At 38.7% G+C, this 15,139-nt stretch overlaps 1 protein-coding gene across 11 annotated transcripts in view; it reads right to left on the bottom strand.

Moving 5' to 3' along the window:
- gab1 (GRB2-associated binding protein 1) overlaps window positions 1–15,139 on the bottom strand; it is a 51,793-nt gene that overhangs the window by 16,098 nt on the left and 20,556 nt on the right. For 9 of the 11 annotated variants that reach the window (XM_061057423.1, XM_061057390.1, XM_061057415.1 and 6 more), the window contains 2 exons: window positions 1,450–1,578; window positions 735–900 (listed from right to left, as the gene is read on the bottom strand). In XM_061057423.1, the coding sequence (XP_060913406.1) occupies window positions 735–900; window positions 1,450–1,578 (295 nt within the window). Of the gene's footprint in view, window positions 1–734; window positions 901–1,449; window positions 1,579–5,552; window positions 5,764–12,707; window positions 12,842–15,139 lie in introns of those variants that run through there. The other 2 variants (XM_061057462.1, XM_061057440.1) reach the window with 2 other exon arrangements.

Genomic DNA, 15,139 nt, shown 5'->3' with positions numbered 1-15,139 from the left:
AGATACAGAGAGAATAAAAGGAATATGCAATTTCAAAGTAGAGAAAATAAGAATTAGATAAGAGGGAAAGACAGAATGAGGAACAGTGAGATCGACAGGCACACAATGCTTTGATAATCCAGTACTCAGAACAAAAGTAACATGAGCTTCAATACAACAAATGGATCAACATATGGATCATTAAACTTGGTGAGAACTGGTTTATCTAACCCTCTCAGCAAGACAAAGTAATGCATCTGAGAGGAAGTTAATGTGTCACTGTTTTATTTAGTGTTTTTACCAATACTATCCTGTTTTTGTTTTTGGAGAAGACAAACTCTTTGCTGACAGTTCGGCTTCCAGTATGAACCTCTTGAACCATGAACATTATAGGTCGTCAATCTTCACCAAAAAGGGAATGAAATGCACACATTTTTAAGTTAAAGGGTTTAATTCAGTGACTTAACTAATGTAAATATCTTCACAAAGAAAGGGAGATGTAGCAAAATGTTGAAGGTAGCTTAGGCATATGTAAAATGTTTCTGGTTTCTTCAGGCTCCTTGCTTTTCCAGGATACTAACACTGACAGTGTTCTCATATTATATATTGAGAAATATACTGATAAGGTAAATGTAGAAAAAATATCATGATCTATTTAATCATTTAAACACACAACACACAAAATAATAATTCTGGTTTGAATCTAATCTCTTAACTAAGAGTTGACTGGATAAAGCAACATTGATGGGACTTACCATCATCTGTGGGGTTAAAACCGCAGATGTCGCAAACACATCGAACCCACTTATTCATCTCCTCTTCGGTGTCAGCCACCAGGTAGAAGACACGGTCAATGGTCTTAATGTCGAATATGAAGCTGTGCTCCAAGTCCTTCTTGTTGAAAGTCAGCCCGGCGTCCACCTGAAGGGGCAACAAATGAGTCTTTATTAAGATGTTTATCACAGAATTAGTCAAAAAGAATAAAAGTAACAAAAAGCAATAATTTACGTGAGTGATACATGAGCATACATTTTCAAAACAAATAATCCAGGCATTAAGGTTTTTTCTTCTTAGAAATAACTCAATCTCTTATTATTATGAGAGTGAATTGAATACCTTTGCATATTTTGACTATTAGGTCATTGAACAAGCTTTTGGAGGCCAAATCCCTGGTAATAAGCATGTAAGACTTAACCATGCTTTGCAACTCAGGCGGCAACCTCTGATGCTGAACACATATATACATATATATATATGATCACGTGCACGAACACACAAGTTTGATTTGAGGGAAAAGGGGGGAAAATCAGATTAAATCAGTGTATATATTTTTTAATCATTTATCAATACCTATGATGACCCAAACTTAAACTGTGATTAGTTAAAATAGATCACATTAAATAAAGAATCATATAAGCAGAAACATAAAACTGGGTTCATATGCAGGCCAATAGTCATCAGGAATCATACCTGCTCACACAAGTTGAGATCGATCACGCGGATGGGCTTCTTGGCATGGTCATTCTTGTAGTACTCCAACACGTCTGGGTCGCCTGTCAAACGGCCACTGCGAAGAACAAACCACCGCTTCTTCCATGCCTGCAGGGTGAGCACAGAAATGAGGCCAAAGGTTATATGTGTGTTCTCACAATGACGGCTCCATTTCCAACTGACCACTGGCTGGCCCAATGCTTTATTTTTCCAGTATAGCCAATGTGTACTAGCATAGCTTGTGTCTCTGTGTGCATTCTCCACCAGCTGCATGAGCCAGAGGGAAGAGGCCTGAACCAGGAAAAATGTGTCTGGGACAACCAGAACAAAAGCTGCTTAGTTTGATATGGCACCCTGATTGGAGTGAATAGCTCAATCCATAAAAGGAAACAGGCAATTAGGTATTCTCAAAACAATGTCAGGCAATATATTCCCCTTTCAAGTGGGATTATTAACACTTAAAAACAACTAAGACCAACAACAGCATATTTCCTGTGAAGACTCATTTATATCTAGTATCTGACTGAGAGGGTGTAGTAAAAGCTTCGTTAAGTTTTATCAATTCAGCCAAATGCAAAATGTTCAAATAACACAAAAAAACAGACAATTAGCAAAGCAACCAAAAATAAATATTGAACACGTGTCAACAGACTGATAGTACAAGCAGTGAAAATGAAATGAATCCTGGTTCACAAGTACAATACTTGTCCTAAAGTACATCCTGTCCATTAGCTTCAGAAAAACCCCCATTGTGCCAATGTGTTTCAAAATACACAGCTTTTTAAGTATATGAAAGCAAAATTCATACAGCTTCTGATCTTGTTAACATATCATGCAGCATTCACGTCACAAGTTGTTGTCTAAAAGATCAAAAGTAAAGTAAAAGTTAAAAGCCTCTTAAGGCCTTAAAAAATTAATAATAAGCCAGAGGCAGAATAGTTTTGATGCTAAGCAAACAGAGCACAGTGTTTTCCAACTCATGGAGTTTGTAGTTTTATTTAGATCATACCCTGCAGTAATTCATTTAAATGCAGGTTTGTGTAGTTCATGAACTCTTGATTTGGGAGAGTCATGGCATATGAATGTTATGCTAATGGATCAAAATAAGCAGCCTTCAAAGACCTAGTAAATAGTTCTTGGACACATTCCTTAAAGCTATGGCAGGTATACATGGACACTGAAAGTTTTGCAGAAAGAATAGTTCAAAATTTGACCTTGAAAAACTTTCCCAGAATGTTAAAAGTGTGAGTTAAATCTCAATCTTGGCTTTTTCTCTATCAGATCCTGTCAATCATTCAAACAGTTTAGAAGGCTTAGGATCAGAATATAAGGAATGCAAAGTGAAAGTTTGTTGCTGTTGTTTTGGGGGTATGATTTGAAGTGTATTAATGATGCTGTAGCCTTGGGGTTTTTCTTTTTATCCCTTGGCTGTTTTTCCCTCTTCAGGGTGTCCTTTGTTATCTGGCCAAGCCCTACACTGAGACAGCATGAACAGCATCAGACCTTTCCTCCACAAACAGAATGAAGAAACAAGCAGCCCTGCAAAGCCCCCTGATTCAAACTGCAGGCGACACACACACACAAGACATACAGGAATCACATGGACAAACAACACTGAAACAATAAATACCACACTAACACAGAAAAGGAAAACACTATTCACATCCCACACTGACATATTGCACTCACACATGCAGCTCGTTTCACACGCTGCATTTCAAAAGCACTGTTATATAATCTCTCTCTCACACACACACACACACACATATATATACACTGACCAAATGAAGCTTAAACCTATTGAACATACAACCGTTAAGGCAGGCAAATTTAAATACTACATTTTTAACCGTAAAGTTGAAGTGAACGTGCAAAAACAACACTGACAGGTCTGTGTTGTGTTGGTGGGACAAAGGCGGTGGGTGTGGAGAAGGCACCTCTCATTCTCTCTGGTACATGACAAAGCAATCTTGGGTCAAGTTACCCTGTGGGGAACAGAAGGACCCAGAGCTAAGGTTACAGTGAGTCTAGGCCCGCCTAGAGTGAGAGTGTTGACAAAATGGTAAGTTGTACATGCTGGAGACGGAGGCAAGAGGTGAGACCTGTTTAACAAAAGGGCTCTGCAGTATTTGGATCAGGAGTTCCTTGTAAACTAATGAGAAACATCAGGTTGATTATAGTTTAGAGATTTAAAAAAAAAAAAAGCCTCAGATGTTGGATCAAAAAATAAAACCAGAACCTGATTCACAGATTCAAAAAACTATATTGAGACCTCCCAATAAAGTCAATATTATATATTCTATTCTATTCTATATATATATATTCAAGTAAAACTCACATAGCAGACCAGCTAATATACTGCATACAGTAATCATAAAGACACATCACAAAGGTGGTAGAGATTTGTAGTTTCTGGAAAATGACTACTGGACTTCTCAAAGAACATCATGTTATAAAAGTTAAACCATATACAATGTACCTCTATAAAAGGAGATACAATAGAAAACAAATTACCTAAAAAAAAAAAACTGAATCTCTCACTTCATGAATGTGTGATCAAAAGGAAAAAAATATCATAAAACAGTAGTTAAAGCCAAAGAGAGCAGACCCAAAAAGGAAGTCATGTGATTATTTTATGAAATTAACTGTCAAAAAAGTAAAGATGTATTAATCATGGGAAATAATAAGTATATCTAGGAAATAATTACGGTAACAAGATAATAGAAAAGAGGATGCATCAACACTTGTTCAATTCTAGAACAGTCGGCCACTAAATGATTCCAATATTATTTATTTCTCATATCCTCTGGTAGTGGAAGTTAGGGGTCAGTCCCAGTTCAAAAGAATGCTTTGCAGCCTTGAAGAGAATCTGCATCCACTGTTTCTGCACAGCCACATTAGCATGCTTACAGACAGTAGTAGCTCACAATAACAAGCAGTGTGCTCGCTTGAGCATCTCTCCGCCATCTGTGGACTTTCACACAGATTTCCTCATGAACATTTACATGCATTTGGAGTTTTTTATCACTAATTAGTTCCACACATTCTGCCCCAGATGCATGCATGAAAAAATAAGCACCTTAAAATTATGCACAAATGAAAACGCTGAAAAGAGTGACAAACTGCAGAAGAAACAACCCTTCACTATCCTGTGAGCAAGACCGACACTGCTACATAGCGAAAGCAACTCTAACCCGATGGAATAGTGTGTTTCGTTGACATGCACAGAGATACTTTCTGCAATTTTATACACAAGACGAAAAAGAAAATGGGAGAAATCAGGTTACAGCAGGAAGTCACATTTACATTAATCCCCAAAACCTGGTTACTGGAAATTCCACATTTTACTGCAGCCAGACAATAATCAGATTGCTCCTCTACCTCCCATCATATTTTATGATCCAATGGGGGCAGATTTCAAGTGTGTGAATGATGTGAACCTCAGCCTGGGGTGTTCCTTTTCTCTTTTTTAGCAATAACTTTTGACTGACAGCCCAGTGGGAGAACAGGCACTTTTTTCCCACATTGTGTCTAAAGTTAAAAAAAAAAACAAAAAAAAAACTACTGGTTCAGTTCAGACACTGACATGTAGATTCATTCCTTACGCAGTTGACATTTTCTTATTTTAAAACAAAAAATTATCTAGTAGAAGTGATCTACTATCTTGTGAATCATCTCTCTCAGGAACATGTTTATAGTGTGAACTTTGTCATGCATGCAACATCTTATACTAGTCTTTTTGGAAAAGTATTAACATAAATCAGGTTTCTGCCAATCACGTTGCAGAATTAACCTGGTTTCACTTTACTGGTTAAAGTTGACTTGTTAACATAGCCTTAAAATACCCAGGGTCGCTGACAATTAATGGATTAAAATAAGTACATCCACTGTACCACTGTCCTTTTTTTAAACAAAATAATGTATCACATGATGCACTGATTTTGAAGTTGTAACATTGCTTGAGGTGTATATTTTAACACACTGACCCCCAACATGAATGAACACATTGCCAAAATGTGATACCTAAACGATATGTCAAGATGAGCATTCCCACATATTTAGTAGTTGAGGCTTATACATACCTTCTCTTAGGGCTCATGAAGAACATATTGAGGCATCTGCTCCTGCTTTTTGGTTTGTATATTCCATAGTAGTGAATGGATCCCAACTTCTCTTAACCAGACTGCATGATACATCCATTATTCCCTTAACATACTCTGAACCTTTCATTCACTCAACATTCACTAAGCCCACTTCAGCTGGTAGGAGTCAAGTGCTAACTGCCCCAGCATTGGGAATGGGACAGCATGGGACGATACTGGACTGGGATGGGGAGGGCTCCCCTAGCATGGCAGCTGTCCCCACCACCCCCTCTTTACCCCCACAGCCCCCACTCTCTCCAAGCAAGTGTCTTCTGATAGGGTGAGACAGGGGAAGACACCCTCTATTCGGCCACCCAGGTCCTACATCCTATGGGGACCAGACAGAGGGGGCATTGAGGTTCTGACTCAGACGATGACAGGGGAGAGGAAGGGTGGGAGGGTTTGGACTAGATGCCAACTGAGTGGAGTCACACTGCCGTCAGAGGCCTCTTGACCCAACAACACTGGAGCATGAAAAGGGCAAATGATGGGGCAGCAAAGTAGACGAAGTGCAAAGGAGACAGAAAATATGCAAAAAGCAAGACTCGAAAAGGTTTCAGAGAGAAAATAATGACCAGAGGAGGATATATATGAGAGATTAGCTGAACTTCTAGCACCAGCCTCTGGATACAATATTCAACCATGTCTAAACCTAATGCTATAATTGTACTTTCTGACAAATACTCCTTACAAAGCTGATGGATTACCAGTATATTCTGGGAAGATGTAGAAATCATGGAAATATTCAGTTAAAGACTTTATCCTCGTTATAATCAACTTTTTTAAACTTTTAAATAAATAAAGAAGCAATAGCTTTATTCTATCAGATATTGGAATGGTCCTGTTTAGTTCCATTTTTTGGGAAACAAAAAATAAACAACACAATATGACATATAATATATGTTGATTAAAACAATGGTTAGAGTCCTAATGATAACACCTCAGACAATTGAAATTCACTTTATGTTTTGGCCTCAAGCTGATTAAAATAACATTTTCCTACAACAAGGTTTGATCTAATTTATTCAAAAGATGTTGCTGGTGAACCATCCAGCCAGCCCCACTTAACCAACTCCAGTTTTACTGCACTTTAAAAGCTAATTGTGCTTCATGGTTTGGATAGCTTAATGCAGCCTAAAAAGCCTTTGAGTGAACTAACTGCTAATGTACATGTGCTGTCATCAGACACTGTAATACTGCATACTTAAACTGACTAATATCCTAATATGTCTAATGGTAAATGATAGTAAGACAGGCCATTTTTAATCTCTACAATCATGCAGTAACCACAGTTAGGACACAGGATTGTGTCTTCAGGACATAGCAGGTGTGTTTTTTGTTACCAGTATTTTCATTGGTGTGCCAACTGGTCCATATAGCTTAGCTCACAGAGACTGGATGCCTAGTTAGCACTTAGCAGCATGAGAGTGGTCTGGCCATCTGTCCCATTTGAGTGGGCTGTGGGTAAATGACCTGCACCCCAGCTGCACTGACTCATTCTGACTAGGACAGCCTCTCTGTTCAGAAAAACACAGCATCAGAAACAGTGATAGGGCGAGCACTGGGTGAGGACAGGGGAGAGACGGTCATGATTCTTCGTGATAAAAATAAAAAAATGTTGCTGTTTAATCTGTCAGACATCACTATCCGACAGCATTGTATGGACAAAGAGAAAACAGACCAGCTTGTATGATCAGTTGATATGATTATGATTAAAAAACAAATCCGTCTTCTTTTGCTCTTCACTACACACTGCACACAGTCCAACTCTCTCAAGCAGGAAATTAAACATATAGCAGTGGGTCAGTATTTATCTGTGTACTGTTAAGGGAGTTTAGTAGGAAAGACGCTAAGAACGAGGTGAGAAAACTGTAAGTGAGAAAGTGGTGGCCTTATCTTGACTCAGCATTTATGTGGGAAAATATGCATAGATCTATTACTGAGTTGTAGTGCTTTATCTAAAGACATTTTAATCTTACTGTCTCCATAGTTTCAATTAAGAAGGTCATGTAACTAGACAAAAAGTTATTTAGGTGTTAATGGGCATAAAGGGACTGAAAATGTAAAAGAAAGGTTAAACAACAGAAAACTAACAGAGCCAGAATAATCCTTTTCTGTTTCCCTCCATCTTTATTTTAGCTTTGGAGATATCTAGGGTTTGGCAGGGGGATCAAGGAATAAAATTCAAAGAATGCACATGACGTTTTCTTAACTATTTGAGAAAACAGTGGAATATCAAATTATAGCATTTTCTGACGCAGAGAAGCAAAAAAACAAATACCTCAAAATATTTCCATGACTCTGCAATCTGACACAGATGCAGTAAACAAGTATGCTTTCTTGTAGACCACAGAGCTTCCCCAAGCCTCACATAAGCGGCCTCAGGACCGTAAGACTATTTTGAACAAAGGCTTTTCTAAGAGAGGAGTGTCAAGAGCGTCAGAGGTTTTGGCGCTCATGGCCTCGATGACGAGGTCTGCAGAAGGAGAAGGATGGGAGGGACAAAAGCTCCTCTATGCTCAGTGCTACAACTGGTATAAATTAGTCTTTGTTAGCTAGACATGACTAGGATTCTTGCTAAACAGCTATTTTTACATCCTTGAGCACCACAGAGGGCAGTTAACATACAATTAAAAGTGCATGGCCTTTGGCTAAGTGTGGCTGCACATCCAACGTCATCAGCCATCTTCAGCCTGCTGGGAGGAGAGGGGACTTCCGTAAAAGTCATGCATGTCTGAGGTCCAGTATGCTGGACAGTGGTAAAGAGTCAGCCAATTCTACAACCAGTTTCTGACCTCTTGGTAAACACTCCTGATTTGTTCTGTTGATATATGCATGCATGGGTTTTGTTTCGTAAAGCCATCACTCTGTTTCTGCTGAATGTACATCAATAAGAGGTGAGAACATTCTATTCACCATGAAAAGAAAATCTGGATTCTGGATGACTTCCTTATCATGACTGGGCTAAAATATGCGCAAACAAAAACAAACAAAAGCTGCTTTTATGTAAAACTATGAAAATAAATGTTTGTAATGTATCTTGGTGTTATCTGTGATAAGCAATTTGAAGATACATCAATAAACAAACTTCTACAACAGACCTCCAATTAAGGCCAGCATCCAGCATGCAGCTGAGAAGAGAATTGGTTGGAACGAGGAGAGAGAGTCTAATTTATTGAGTTCTTCTCATAATCCATATTCAATATTTCTACAATCTTTCCTTGCTTACAATCCGAGTGTAGTGAGCGCTAGAAGTGAGGCTCTTGGCTGCGGTTGCCTGTCAACTTTGACACACGTGCACCCATGGGCACTAATGAAACGATGCTGTAGCAGTAAATAACGAGAAGACCTCACAAGAATCACTGACAAAACACCAGTTTCACAAGAAAATGATATGAAATTAAGAATTATGTGTTACTTGTATTTTTTAAAAGCAGTATTTTGGCTGGCCCGAGTGGGCCTGTTATAAGCTATCTTCCAGTATCAACCTTTTACTTAAAATCTATTCAAATGCCACTAACCTTAACAGAAGATCCACAACATAATTTGCAGATCTGACAAAGTATGATTGGCATACCTTGTAAGCCATTTGTCCTCAGGAGCTGGTTTCACTTTTTGTCTTGTAGTATTTAAGATACTGAATGTGAGTGAGTAAGTAAGTGCAGTGTTGTTTTTGTTGTCGCTTGCGCCTTCTATCTTTATCATTTGCTGCAGTCTGTGTGAGGGTCTGTAGTTTGTGACCTCTCCCTCCTCCAACTTCCTGTTCAATGCAATCAGGTTGTCCCAGACACACTTAACTGCCACTGCTAAATCAGAGGGGGAGAGACTAAAGGGTGAGCTCTAATGTTTACAAAAATTAAGTGGGAGTGCACCCCGTCAAATAACTGTGGAATCATTACTTTAGAGGTTATTGAGTTACTCAAGGTGCAAATAAATGCGGGTCTTTATTTTTCATCCGTTTGGGCATTATTACTATCAAGATGCAAACAAAGACTCGCAGAGTGTAGAGTGTTGCAAGTCTTTGTTTGCATCATAACTAGTGATTGTTTTAAACTCAGCACCTTAATAAGTGATGTGTGTGTGTTTGCTGACATTATTACTATCAGCCATTGTTACATTTATGCACCGATTTGTTTGTAGCGCAATTAACACCTGGTGCTCACGTCAGCTGTCCAACTGCTTTCCCCTCTGTAATTGACCCTGATTGAAAACGATCTTTCATGCCCTTAACAATATCCTGTCACAAGAGGAAAGACATAATTTATCTGGGGCTTTACAACTTGTATCATCTCTCCACTCCCATTACTTGCCCTGATGATTCTGTCCCCAATTGCTGTGAAGGGCTCATAATCGTAGACAAATCCCGTCCTTGCAGTTTTTGGCTGCATCTGAAGGCTCCATCCTCTTCCCTGCAAGGATTTGAGTCTTCCTCTGCTTCCTGTGGAGACTTTATGATTCTGTTTCCTATCTGCACACTAAATAAAAGGAGGTCAGAGATGTTACAGCATGGACAGCTTCCTCTATGGGCCTGCTTCATAAAAGTTTTCCCTTTGCAGCCCACTGACCCCAGACTCTTCTGCGTGAGCTGCAAAGATAGCTAGTCACAGAGACTGGACGTCTTTTTAGTCAAGGATAAGAAGGGCTTACAGGGTGAATAATACTCACAGAGGTCTACCCAATAACGAGGCTCTACGGTGAAATCCAGCTCTCTGCTTTGTATTCTGACTGAGAAAGCAGTTTCAATGGAGTTACAATATTACAACTTACCAATTACATGTTAGAGGCTATGATTTTCTTTTTCTGTCATGACAAAATGACAGAAGACATTAAATACAGATAATTACATAATAACAGACAGACAGATCAAACAAAGGCAAGTTTGAACAGATGGGACTTCAACTGCTTTTTAAAAAGGTCCACAGAGTATACAGTTCTCAGTTCCAGTGGTAGACAGTTCCAAAGTTTAGGAGCAACAACCTGAGAAGCACATTCTCCTTTAGTTTTAAGTCTACTGCTAGGAACAACCAGCAGACCCTGATCAGAAGACATCAGAGTCTTGCTGGTGTTTCGATTTATTGTCCAATTAAACCATCAAGTAAAAGAGATTAAACTTTCATTCTTGCACCAATGACAAAAATTGAAGCTGACTATGGCGAGTAATGAACTGAGAGAAAATGGTGAGTAAAAGCTTCTGTACAGAGGACCACCAAGTCAAAAAGCTGTTGTGTTGAAGCCACAGCAACACTGTCTGAGGTGTGTGTGTCTGTGTTGTGTTCTAGTGAACCATTACATTTCCATCTTAAAAAACACCCACAGCAGAAATTGTATCTCCCAGCTCACTGGGATAACATTAATTGTCAACATGTCCGCAGCACAGCGCTGCTCCCCTGGTGGAGTCAACCCCTATTTCTCTCCTCTCCAAAAAGAAACAAGAACAAATCTTTGTTAAACTGAAACACATCACATCATTGCTTTGTGTGCAAGCGCCCCATCTTCCCACACAGGTCAGAAACACAACAGTGAGCATTTTAAGTCTCAATTCTTCCAGTAGAACCGAAGCTCAAGAATTCAACGGAAAATAGACGCCTAGTTTTAATGGACAACAAAGGACTAACCTTGCATTAGCACACCAGGCCCTTGTACAACACATGTGTCTTATTAAACATGTTCCACGTTCTATTTAGTGTTTTGCAAGTATTATCACAAGACGGCAAAATAGTTCGTAACAAACAGGTTTCTGTGTATTTGGGGGAAGTTATCATTGATAATTGTATGACTTTACCAATTCTTCATTCTTTTGCAGCTCAATGTGCCAAATTTCCTTCAAAAGCTCTAATAAGAAATATGAACAAAATGGTTTTGTGATTTTATGGTTTAGCACTTGGATCATCTGCTAAAATAAATACAGAAAAATATGCAGGACAATGCGTGCAAACATGAAAAGCAACATGCCTGAGGAAGAAACATAAGTACATTTTGTATTTGACATTATAATAATAATTTTAGTTCCAAAGATATTTATTTAATTATTCAACTGTACTTAAATCCCATGCTGCAACAGAAAACTTCTTAGGTAATCATTCATTTTAAAACCACAGATGTAAACCAAAAATTCATAATGTCAGAATTTCTCAAAATCCATTTACACAATAGTAAATAATGAGAAATAACCATAGTTCAAATGTTCCCAAACCAGGTGGTAAGTAAATGTTGTTCAGTCAGTACACAAACAGGTGCAGCAATGCAAAACCAACAGTAAGAACAAAAAGCTCTCTACTATGAAAAAAACAAAACAGCAGTTGTTTTGTACAGCTGGGCACATACTGTGGCGGTAACACTTGTGCATTCCTACTTTGCTACAAATAAACTGGCAAACTGACATCTGCTGTGTAATGTAAAGACAGTGTGCATGTGACCCATGTTTTAAGTGAGCGATAAAAATAGCCCAGTTTGTGCCTGGTTCTGTTAACACTATCTGATCTTACCAAATGCTTCAAAGACAGAGAGCTTTCTTAACATTAAGAGCTCCTCCTGAGAGTGTAGGAGGCAAGCATGCTTCCTGTATGCATGCTCATCAATAGTGTATGGATCCATAAGAAGCACCAAAACAAGTTCTGTTACGCCATTGTCTACACAATCCCTCACTCTCAACCACAATTTACCATCCCACAGTCGCTCCTCTTTCATGTGCAGCTGTGAAATTCTCACCCAGCCAGGCGCCATCTGACCCCAACCCTAACAATCTATGCTAACTGTCCAAAGAACACAGACCTTGGTCGTCATACTGCTATCTTTCCAAACACTACAAACAGAGATCAACATTCTCATGAAAGACCGTCTGAAAGGCAAACAGGTGTTTTCATTTATTTATGGGCTTTCACAGGTGACCAAATAAGAGGACAATGTCATGATTCTTCAAACTATTTACGTCAAAAATAAAACGTTCCTGCTGAGATCAGAAACAGCAACCATCCTGACATTCAGTAGTATACACAGACAACCTTCAACAAAAGGTTTAACTTTAATCTCTATGCCAAGTTCACCTTTTTCACAAACTTTTCCAATAAAAATAGAAGTAGAAAAAGTGACGCTTACCAAAGTTCTCCACAGTGCCTATTTTGCTCCCCTAGGATTTGTTAGAGATCTCTCTTCATGATCATCAAACAGTTCTAAGGTCCTCTGTACATGTTATATCACAGGACAACAGTAATGCCTGTACTCCAGTGTGTTGGATAGGCAACTGTCTAATTGCTTTCATTGCTGTACTAACTCTCTTGTAAGGCGGGGCCAGGAACTCCTTGTTAAGTAATCATTCAGAATCATTCATTCGATTATCCAGAGGGGGAGGGAAAGACAGAGAGAAAGAGAGAGTAAGGGAGAGAGAAAGAGAGAGAGAGAGGGAGAAGGAGGGGAAGCAGATGACCAAGAGGAAGTGAAGGTCTGGTCTGATCCTGAACTGAGGCAGAGGGGTTTTCAGAAGAAGAAAAAAACACAGGAATAATTCAATTACTTCTCTACCAATCATATTTGACTTCTGCTACTTTCAACAGTAATGAGCCCCCTAAAAAAAACAGCTACCCCCTGGCCTCCCTACCTAGCTCTCTGACATGTTGCATACAATCTTAAACCGTACTCACAGGGTAAAGCATTAACTCAAGGGGAGCAGGTTTAAACATTAACACGACTACGTCACATCATGTATGACTGAGGGAGCACAGAAGCGTCAGTAGCTGCATATAATGTAGGAGACTGTTCAAGACTCACAGTATTCGGTTTTTCATCAAAATTAAACCAACTACCTCTTTCTGTGTTTTCCAGGAAACACAGGGCTTTGTGAAACAGAAATGAGAAGAAAAAAACCCACACAAGGCAAAATAACATCCCTTAATGGAAGTTTCCACTTTGTTAGCGCTTTTTATCTTCCTGGTCATCTGTTCCCAACACACACTCTCGGCACAAAGATTTCCTGTTTTGCCTCCTTTTGTCACTGTGGTTGTGTTTGGGGGTCGTTTGGGAGCTAACTTTAGAACTTCTGCTATATTCACATTTGCTGCAACAGCTCATGTCTCAAAAGCTGTCAAGTAGACGGTGATAGTCTCTTCTTAAATTGGGGGCCGAACATTTGGATAGAATAATGTTAATAATGAGAGGTAATCACATCTTGTTTGTGAAAACTCAATAACTTCAGTTAAGCAATTGTTCATATCATACTGCAAATAGTAAGTGTTATACATGAATTAGGTGGGGCGCTGGTGGTGCAGTGGTTAGTGCGCGCGCCCCATGTATGGAGGCTGTTGTCTCCCGGGTTCACTTCCCACCTGTGGCTTCTTTCCCGCATGTCATTCCCCACTCTCTCTCCCTGATTTCCGACTCTATCCACTGTCCTATCTATCCATTAAAGGCCCAAAAAGCCCAAAAATAAATCTATACATGAATTAGGGCTCGATTATGTCAAAAGTCCGGATCACGATCAAGTTGATTGATATTGAGATCATGATTATTAAACAGGCTTGCACAGTCATTTTACAACATCTGCATTACGTGCATTTATGGAACACTTGTAGCACTTTGTCATTCTGAACACTTTGATAAACAAGCAATGCATTTAAATGAAGAGGTGAAAAAAATATAATTATTTTAAATTAATAAAATATAACAAAAGTAAATAAATAAACTCCTGGGGCCCAAATATAAACACCAACACAGATCAAAACGAGTGCAACACTGCATGCACCACAGTGATCGTCTTATCTCAATTATCTTGTTTTCATGATCGTGGAAAGCAAAAATTGTAATTGATGTTAATTCTAATTCATATAAATTGCCCAGCATGGGGAATTAACATGATTTAGGCTTACTCTTTTGCAAATTTAGCAACATACAACAAACATGTCCTAGTTTACAGCTATTCAGCTCTACAAAAAGAATCAAAGAAAGAAATAATACTAACTCGCATTTATGGATAAAGACTAATGCATTGTGGAGCAACAGAGTTGTATACCTTATGAAATTCCCCCCCCCCCCCAAAAAAAAAAAAATATATATATATATATATATATATATATATATATATATAGAGAGAGAGAGAGAGAACTGAAGGGTCTACATTGACAGGTGGCTGTTTTTCTCTAGTCTCACCTGCAAGCCATGATAATATCTTCAGACATATCAATCAAAACCCTAGAAGTTAGCTTTTGTGTAACCATCAAAACAAAGTGAGTTTTTTGCAGGAACAATTCAGTTGCAAGATACCGGTCTCCTTGCATATTGAAAAATGTATATATTCTTTGTAGTACTTAATAGAAAAAGGCCATCCTATTTGATTACTAGCCAGATTATCCTTTACTGCCAATGAATCAAGACTCATTCATGCCGTACACTCCATTTAAAGCAGTTACTAGCTAAAAGCTGTTATTGAGAGATTGCAGTTTTATTCTGCATGATTCACTAAAGTATTAATCTTGCTAAAACAGATATTCAAAGGGAAGATGCACATGCCTTTGACAATCCGATGCCCCATACAACTA

This window comes from Labrus mixtus, chromosome 2, assembly GCF_963584025.1.
Source record: "Labrus mixtus chromosome 2, fLabMix1.1, whole genome shotgun sequence".
In the NCBI taxonomy this organism is placed as follows: domain Eukaryota; kingdom Metazoa; phylum Chordata; class Actinopteri; order Labriformes; family Labridae; genus Labrus; species Labrus mixtus.
This window is presented reverse-complemented; position numbering and strand designations above follow the sequence as displayed.